The following is a 9,289-nucleotide window of genomic DNA, read 5'->3' as shown; positions in this document are numbered from 1 at the left end:
TACCACTTAATTAATATTTATATAAGATTGTGTTTTTAAAATTGATTTTTTTAATAGAGATTTGGATGAGACTTATCACACAACTGGGAGCAGAAATTAGGACTTTGGATTTGAATCTGTGTGAATTTGAATGACATGTGGTTGACTTTTTTTTTTTCCAAATTATGCAAATCCAAATGCAACCCTGAAAATCCAAACTCGATCGCTAATACTATCGTAGTACGATTTGTATTGTATTTTATGCAAATCAATACAAATTAAGCCAGACGCCCGAACTCGAGCTTTTAAACATGAAATAAGATTGTGCTTTGAAGTATGAATTTTAGGGCTTAGATTTGGATTATTTGATTTTTTGTTTCTTCAAATCAACACAAATTTAAGTTTAAGGTTTAAGCGTATACCCTAACTCTACTTAAATATTGTGCTTTGAGAGTATAATTTTCAAGAGCTAAGTTTGAATTTATCTGTATTTGAGCAATACTCATAGTTCGACTGCATCTCTTAAGAAACATACAGTGATTATAGTCTTTGACTTTCATCTTAAGCATCTCAAGTTTAAATCTTGAGAAGTGAGGAGGAATAAGAGAATTGGACTACCTCCTTCGTCTTGGATGGCCTAGGTCGACGAGTTATAAAAATGGAATATACATGCTTTCCGATTCTGCCAATTCGAGAGAATCTCAAGAAGATCCTTTCTCTTTTAGAATATTCTCGAGATAATAAAATTCGAAAAGCCTAATTAACTTCTCCTAAATCAACACAAAAAACAAATAAAAAAATTATGATGAGGAGGAAGCGTTGTGAGTTGTCACCGTGTAAAAATGAGTGTGCGTCAGCAGCTTTGAATGAAGAAAAGATCTTCCAGCTAAGAAAGGAGGCCAAGGGGCTGTGGTATGAAGAAACTATTGACTTCTTGAGTCCATGGTTTGGTTTCCTAAACTGTGTTTTGTGTTAGTGATTATAAAAAGATAAATACGAGGACTGCCATGGTTAACAGCTATATTTTTATATTTTGTATTTGAAATTTTTAATAACCATTATAATTTTTTTTGTTCTTATTCCCACCCATAGTCTTTAGTCATACCACGCACTACTACTCGTGCTAAGATATTTTTTATTAAGAAAAATTCTCCTATCAGATTTGAAATTTACTAATTATAGAATTTAATATTAACATTTAAGTTATTAAAGTGATTTCAATTTATATTATTGTAACTTGAATTAAAACGTATGATTATTTGATTGATGAGTTGTAAATCTTATATAAAAATTAATTTTTATGAATTGAGAAAACCATAGTCTTGTGTTCATATATATATATATATATATATATATATTTTAAAAAGAATGTTATTAGAATTTGTTTCCCTCACAAAAATAAAATAATTATTTAGCCTTTGACCATAACTTAAAAAAAAAATTTTAAAAATGTTGCAATGGAAATCTAAAATCATCTCTTAATTGATTGTTAGCACTGAAAGAGTCCATGAATAGGCATGATACACATGAGTGAGCATCAACTTGACCTAAAAGTTTAAGTCTATTGAATTTTGAGTTCAACCATGTATATAAATATTTATCATTCACTCAATTTTTTTAATGTAGGATAAATTCACAAATAGAATTCTCAACAGTGATTAACTCATATTATGTTTCAAAAACAATGACAAAGCTAAAAATGAGTGCACGAAGAGATGAGTTCTCCATTTTATGCACCTGATGTACAAAATGGATTTTACACCATCTATCATAACCACTCGTATAAGTCTCGGTAATGTGGGTTTCGTAACATTTTTGTAGGCCTACACGTTATTACAATATTGAGTTTCAACTCTTATGCAGAGGAAGTACTCCTTCTAAATATATTTATATATATTGTGTTTTATTTAAATTTGTGGCATCAAATTCTTATTTTTAATTATTTTGTTTTAAAAAAAAATATCATGTTTTGGAAACACAATGATGCCCATATCAAGTTGAATACCCAAATGAGAGTAGCAATTAGAAAAGCATGCTAATGATTGTGTACGTCTAAATTACCGTTAACATTACATACATCATCCCTCTCATTTTAAAAAATTACCTTTCCTTTCTTTCAAATCCAATACTGTTAATTAATTAATAATTAATAAATTAAAACTCATTTCAAAATAATATATTCTACTTATAGTAATATTTCACCCTAATTAATCGGCACGCGCTCCTATTGGGCCTCTCTCATTGGTCCACGTCACCATCACCCGGTCAAATTATCAACCGGACTTTTCAAATAAGGTAAGCAACTTTCCCAAAGGTCAGTGGCAAAACCGTAGTTATAATCGATCACAAGGGCAATTACCCCACCGAGGGGCGCTTTCTTTCTTTTGATAATTTGGTCAAAATTCCGTTGATAATCCTTCCTTGTAATAAATGGTCAAAAAAGGACCTCTTCCGTTAAGCTTAGATGCGAAAATGGATCGAACCGCGGTGATAATTTAATAAATTACCTCTTGCCAAAATTTACCGCGGGGTAATTCTGTCTTTTCGTTTACCCATCTTTTTCCGATAAATGGTAAACATGAACATGAGAAGATACGGTAACAAATCCGGCATTTTGAGATTTCTGCTGGGGCAAATCCGTCTTATAATGTTTCTGATATAAAAACCCTTCACTTCGCTTTCCAGCACCGCTTGGAGCATCCCCCCCCCCCCTCTCTCTCTCTCCCCACCCCCCTAAATTCCTTTTTTTCTCGCTCTAAATTCTCTCTCTAGACTGTCTTTCTTCCTCTTGAGCTTTTCTTCAAGCAGGTCGTCCCCACGGACAGGCCGGCGGGTGCTCGCCGGAAAAAACGCCGGTTAATCGGCGTCGAATTACCCAGATCCCCAAGCCGGACACAGGGCCGGGAAACGGCATGCGTGACGTCGCTTTGATGGCGTGATCATCGAACGGACTGGGAAAAGGGGCGTCCGGAGATATGGGTAGATTGGCCTTCGGCTTGGCGGCGAGCTGCGCGGCGGCGACGTGCGCGATCGCGGCGATACTGGTGGCGAAGAGGGCTCGGAGCCGGCGGAAGTGGAGCAAGGTTGTGGGGGTTGTGAGGGAGTTCGAGGAGGCGTGCGCGACGCCGGCGGCGAGGCTGAGACAGGTGGTGGACGCCATGGCTGTGGAGATGCACGCCGGCTTGGCCTCCGAAGGTGGTTCCAAGCTCAAAATGCTCCTCACCTTTGTCGATAATCTCCCGACCGGGTACTGCTGTTCGATTCGCTGGTTGTGTTTCTGTAATGGGTTTGTGTTGTTTTGTGTTGTCTTGCTTTGGTTTTGATGAATATGTGGTCTTCCCGTTTGTCTATTTTGATATGGATGTTATGATTGCCTCTGCATAATGGGTTTTAGCTGTTCTGCGTTGTTTTTTAGTGGGTACATGAGTAGTAGTTAAAAAATTAATAAGGGTGATTGAATCCTCTCCCCCTCCCCCTCCCCCTCCCCCTCTCGCTCTAGCAGACGCAAGCATTCTACTTCTCTCTCCACACTGTGAATGAATATTTATTTTGCGCCCGTTCCTGTTTGATTTCTCTACAGGAACATTTGGCCCGCCCTTTTACCTATATTTTCTCAATTTCGTGTGTCGTTCAAATTTGCGTTCCATTCTTGCATTGAATTGTTGTCTGATCTTTTCATTTATTTTTCTTTCCCCTGGTTTCTCTAAAATTTCCATAATCAATGGGCTTTATTAAAGTTGGGATTTTGTGCCTAATCAGGGGTTTCTTCTTCCTTTCCGGTGGTGTGTGCTTTTCAAAGTTATTTTTGTTATGAACGTGCTATTCTTTCCAGGATTTTTCGTTCATCAGTACCGTTTTATCTATATATGTTTTCACAAATTGGTATTTTGTGCTTAGTCTTATTTGATTATTGCATCAAGGCGGCATTTTTTCCCTGCTATTTTTGTCACATTCTTTTGTGGGTTCTTTCTTTTTGTCTCCTCTATTATTATTTTATGTTTTTTTTTTAAGTTGTCATTCTGTACCATTTTATGTTATTTTTCAATTTGTCACTCTCTGCCATTTTATGTTTGATTCTTTAATTGTGTTAGTTTTCACAAATACATTTGTTTAATTATTTTTTGTCAAATTCTGTTCGTTTTTAAATTATTTTTATAGCAATAATATTAGGTGCTTTTAATTTGTAGCGGGAAGATATTGGAGCAATTTTTAAAAAAAAAATTCAATGTAAATAATTTTATTTCAATCTCTTGCTTCTGTAGTTTGATATTGTGATGAATCGGGTTCTTCGCTGTTTTATGTGGCATTTTTTATTAAACATTAAGCATATGGCTAACTGAATTTTATAATTCCTTTTTTCCTGTGCCTTCCTGTACATAGGCTTGTAATTTTAAAAAATACCAGTTAATTGAATGTTATCATTATTATTGCTATTTTTTTTTATTCGATTTGCAAGAATTCACAGGTGGAATTACTTAACTATTAGTTTTTGATTGTACAAAGGCAATGGTTTTCTTGTGCTTAACCTTTTGTGTTGACTAAAATGCTGGTTGTTGAACAATACATCTATGTGTGTGTGTGTGTGTGTTCGTGCATAACTGTAATTATTTAACATTTGCATGTGGTTTTTTTTTTTTAAAAAGTCTCAATGAGTCGGCCTCATTTGTATTTTTGGGTTTTAGTGGGGTGTGGGGTGTGCACATCCCAAATATTGTACAAAAAAAGGAGATATGATAACAATGGTAGAATAGATCCATACCTGGCCTGTAAAAGCATTACTGTGACAAGGATCTTGGATCATTTGACATTGATACGGTGATGTATTTTTACTATTTAGTATTGCAGGTTGTTTGAACTGTAATTTTATTATATGTATATTCTTCACTTTCTTGGAATTAATTTTGTATATATATATATATATATATATATATATTGTTTTTTCAGGAGTGAGAAGGGAACTTACTATGCGCTAGATCTTGGAGGTACTAATTTTAGGGTCTTGCGGGTTCAACTAGGTGGTAAAAGGTCTGCTATTCTGGGATGTGACGTAGAACGACAGCCCATTCCTGAACATCTGATGACAAGTACAAGCGAGGTGACTCAGTTGTAGCTCACTGATCTACTCTTTAAGAGCATCTTTTTGAAATCTTATTTTGAGACAATATTACAAAAATAACTTATTTGTTTTTCTTTTAATTGCAGGATCTCTTTGATTTTATTTCTTTGTCGCTAAAACAGTTTGTTGAAAGAGAAGAAAGAAATTCTGAGCTTTCTCCAGTCAAAAGAAGGGAGCTTGGGTTTACATTCTCCTTTCCCATGAGACAAACATCTTTATCATCAGGCATCTTAATCAAATGGACAAAGGGATTTGCCATTGAAGATATGGTTAGTTATAGAATTCCCAAGACTATGTACATTATTATAACAAAATAGACTATTTTAGAATTTGTGGGAGGCAGTCAAGTCATATGGCTGGACAATTTTCATCACCATTGATGCTGAGACTGGATGACAACAGCACTCCATTTGTTCTGTGCATTTGCAAGCACAATGAAACATTTTGAATGGGCAGTTCCCTAATAAATTAGGCTGAAGTGTTTGGACCCACTACTTGCCTAATATAGGACACTGGAAGAAACACAAACGCAGTTCAGGTTCGCCAAAGATGGGACAGATTCTTAGTATAACCATTTTGCTTGACAAAATAATTGTTATGGTAGAATTAGTTTGAAAATCTTCTTGATTATTGCAAGATTTTTACTCTAGGCATTGAGAAGCAGTTTTGATTGTCAGGTTAGACGAGATGTTTCAGATTGCTTACAACAGGCAATGAACAGGAGAGGCCTAGATGTGCGGGTGGCAGTACTTGTAAGTACTTCCATTCAAACGTCTGTATTATTTAGTCTTTGATAAATTAGTTAAATTCTTAAACTGGTTAGTGGCCTTTCAATTGGCCATGCATGCCACTACTTTTCTTCCCTGGCATTCCTGTCCATCATGATGATTGTTTTGATATTTTCTGTAATGTAGATTTGCATATTTCATTCTTCTGGACATATTGAGTTATATTTAAATTTTTTTTTACTTATTATTCTGGCGAGCCTGGAATTGAGTAACTCCTTTTGGGGTCTATCAAGTTGAAGATTGTGTGTGTGTGTGCGCGCGCTTGCTTGTGTGTGTTTGATATTAAGTTCAACATTGTATAATTTTTTAGTTTTTGTTAATTTTAATCAGGATGATCTGATGGAATAGTGTAAGGTACTTGCACTATTTGTGAACAAAGCAAACTATTTATATGTATTTTTTTAGAAGAAAACTTTACTATAGTATGCTGGTATCTAGCAGCTGCATACAATGTCATCAACATATTTTAAGTTGGTTATTTGATTGGGTTTCAAGAATTTCTACACAACCACCTGAGGAAGCCCTTAATATTTGGGGCTTTTAGAGAAGATTTCAAGGCATTGGTTCTATCGATAAAGGTGGCTGTGGCAGTTGCCCTATTGGATGAGAACCTTATTATGTGCAGTTTAGAATAATGCACTAGTGGAGCTATGTGATTTCTGATTTTTCATTTGAGGTTGGTATTATTTTTTACATGGTATAACAAGGACGGACACTTCAAATTTAATGATAGTGATTTAGTTAATTAATATGGTAAGTGTCTTTGGTCTTCTCATGTCAAATCTGTTAATGATATAAGGGTCAGTGGTTGGTGTTAAGCTCATTTGAGCTTGTTTACTTGCAGAGGTAGAATGAAAGTCAAGAAAGTTTACTATTCACCACCCTCCTTTGACTGTTTTTGGTTTGAGCCATTCTACTTTTGATGCATCCTGTTGCTTTCCAGGTTTACATCCATCTGATCTCTCACTCTCTCCTTAATACTTACACTCACACATGCATGCATCACATTTATTTTTGCCACACGCACATTCTTGAATTTGGTTTTATTGCCTGTTTGTAACTAGTATAATTGATGCCATTAAGATTCTGTGACCTCCATTTATTTTCTTTGCAAGCAGGTAAATGATACTGTGGGAACATTAGCTCTTGGACATTATCATGATGCAGACACTGTGGCTGCAGTTATAATTGGAACGGGTACAAATGCCTGCTATTTGGAGCGGACAGATGCCATAATTAAATGCCAAGGCCTTCTTACAGCTTCAGGAGGCATGGTATTCTTTCTTGTGTTTGTAGTGCCATGTTATCTAGATGCGATGAAGTATTTTATATATATTGGATGCTATCTTCTGTTAATTAGGTTGTCAATATGGAATGGGGAAATTTTTGGTCATCTCATTTGCCTCGAACTTCCTATGATATTGATTTGGATCTTGAGAGCCCTAACCCAAATGATCAGGTATGGTGATTTTTAATTTATTATTTCATAAACTTTTCCCACCTTGACAATCCCCATGGCAATAACACAAAATATAAGGGTCTTACTGCAGGGTTTTGAGAAAATGATCTCAGCGATGTATCTGGGTGACATCGTAAGGAGAGTGATTCTCAGGATGTCTCAGGAGTCTGATATTTTTGGACCTATTTCTTCTAGGCTGTCAATGCCCTTTGTTTTGAGGTACCTTTCCCTTGTAATACTTCTCTCTCCTCTTCCTTGTTAATGTCAAATTTGTGTGTGTGTGTGTATACCATTATTTGCACAATTGCATCTTTGCTTGGAATCTGTTCGAGTACTCATCTATAATTGTAGAGTACTAGAATTATAATTACCAGTTCCATTTATGTGTATAAATGTCATTCTATCTTTTGTTTAAAACAGTGTGGTATATTCTATTTAATTTATGCTATTTACATTCTGTATTTTGTTTAAAATAGTGTGGTATATTCTATTTAATTTATGTTATTTACTCTCTTAGGTTGTGTTTGGGAGCATGGGCTTAAGGCCTTGGATTTGGACTTCTGTGGAGTTGGACAAAACTCTATTATTTTTGTGTTTCATTTTGTCCAGTCTTATGATTTCTCTCTCTTTATGACAGTTTTACATGTTTGTACACTGTCGGCTTCCTTAAATTTATTTTAGTATATGATCAAAGAAGAGTATATTGTTGTATGGACTTGGTTATTCTGCTCTTAATTCCTGATCAACTCTTAACAAGGCTTCTACAATTTTCCCCTCATCATTTTAGGACACCAATGGTGGCCGCCATGCATGAAGATGAATCCCCTGACTTGAGTGAAGTTGCCAGAATCTTGAAAGACGTTTTGGAGGTAAATAAGTTGGTGACGCTCTTTGCATGTCTTTTGTGATAATCTATCTTCATATTACCCAAAAATAGTTACCCATTGTTTTGGTGTGTTTTGCCTTTCAGATCCCCGATGTCCCTTTAAAGGTGCGAAAGCTCATTGTTAAAGTATGCGATGTGGTGACCCGCAGGGCTGCACGATTAGCAGCTGCTGGCATTGTGGGTATCTTGAAGAAAATTGGCCGGGATGGAAGCGGTGGGATTACAAGTGGAAGAATAAGAGGAAGCAATAGTAAGATGAGGAGAACGGTGGTGGCAGTCGACGGGGCTTTGTATGTAGGCTACTCAGCCTTCAGAGAGTATTTGAATGAAGCCATTGCTGAAATATTAGGGGAAGACATCGCACCCCATGTCATTCTCAAAGTCACAGAAGATGGATCTGGCATTGGAGCGGCTCTCCTTGCTGCCTCTCATTCATCCTGTAGTGTGGATAGCGAAAGGTTGTCATAGATATATATTTATATATATAAATATAAATATATAGAGCCCTTGTAAATGTAGAATTCTTTCTCCATATTTAATATATATATAAAGTTTCTGGGGTTGTGCAGCATTCAGTTGGTTTAGCACGCTTTGATTCATGCTTGTATGCATGTTAGGAAAGGAGGCTTGGAATGAATTGAAATAGTGTTTAGAAGTATGGATTTCAAAGTTATGGTCTGCTCTTTTAAGTTGTTGCAAATGGAAGGGAAGAAAATAAATAAACTGATGTTGAGGATGGATATGTTTTTTAACTTTCTTATAGGGAAATAACATATCAAAGTGTTACCAAATGCAACCGAATAATCTTTGCTCGTGTGCCACCCAACCAACCTTTAGATGGGTTGGGTTTGCCCAACCCTACTGTTATTAAGCCCAAATCTAGCCCAACCGAATGACCTCACCTCCCTCCTACTAGGCTTCTTTCTTTTCACCAAAAGGCACCAGTATATATATATATATATATGGCCTTTTAATTTCAAAATTTAATGTATTTTCCTTGAAATTTGATAAAAAAAAACATATATGGACATCAAGATATTTTAAAAATCTTACTAAACTCT

At 35.7% G+C, this 9,289-nt stretch overlaps 1 protein-coding gene across 1 annotated transcript; it reads left to right on the top strand.

The window, feature by feature from the left end:
* Positions 1 to 2,650: 2,650 nt before the first annotated feature.
* Positions 2,651 to 8,799, top strand: LOC131149346 (hexokinase-3). Its single transcript, XM_058099722.1, has 9 exons — positions 2,651 to 3,226; positions 4,924 to 5,074; positions 5,182 to 5,364; positions 5,773 to 5,847; positions 7,002 to 7,157; positions 7,244 to 7,342; positions 7,434 to 7,561; positions 8,130 to 8,211; positions 8,313 to 8,799. Exons 1-9 carry the CDS (start codon positions 2,955 to 2,957, stop codon positions 8,694 to 8,696), a joined length of 1,530 nt encoding a protein of 509 aa, XP_057955705.1. The 5' UTR covers positions 2,651 to 2,954; the 3' UTR covers positions 8,697 to 8,799.
* The last annotated feature ends 490 nt before the right edge of the window (positions 8,800 to 9,289 follow it).

Source organism: Malania oleifera, chromosome 2 (assembly GCF_029873635.1).
Source record: "Malania oleifera isolate guangnan ecotype guangnan chromosome 2, ASM2987363v1, whole genome shotgun sequence".
Taxonomy (NCBI): Eukaryota; Viridiplantae; Streptophyta; class Magnoliopsida; order Santalales; family Ximeniaceae; genus Malania; species Malania oleifera.
This window is presented reverse-complemented; position numbering and strand designations above follow the sequence as displayed.

What these genes read in the sequence shown, in the direction of transcription:
- LOC131149346 (XM_058099722.1), top strand. Translation starts at nt 2,955, where the DNA reads ATGGGTAGATTGGCCTTCGGCTTGGCGGCGAGCTGCGCGGCGGCGACG. An exon ending in ATGTGCGGGTGGCAGTACTT is followed by an intron (nt 5,848 to 7,001) that starts GTAAGTACTTCC and finishes CTTTGCAAGCAG; the next exon opens with GTAAATGATACTGTGGGAAC. An exon ending in TCTTGAAAGACGTTTTGGAG is followed by an intron (nt 8,212 to 8,312) that starts GTAAATAAGTTG and finishes TTTGCCTTTCAG; the next exon opens with ATCCCCGATGTCCCTTTAAA.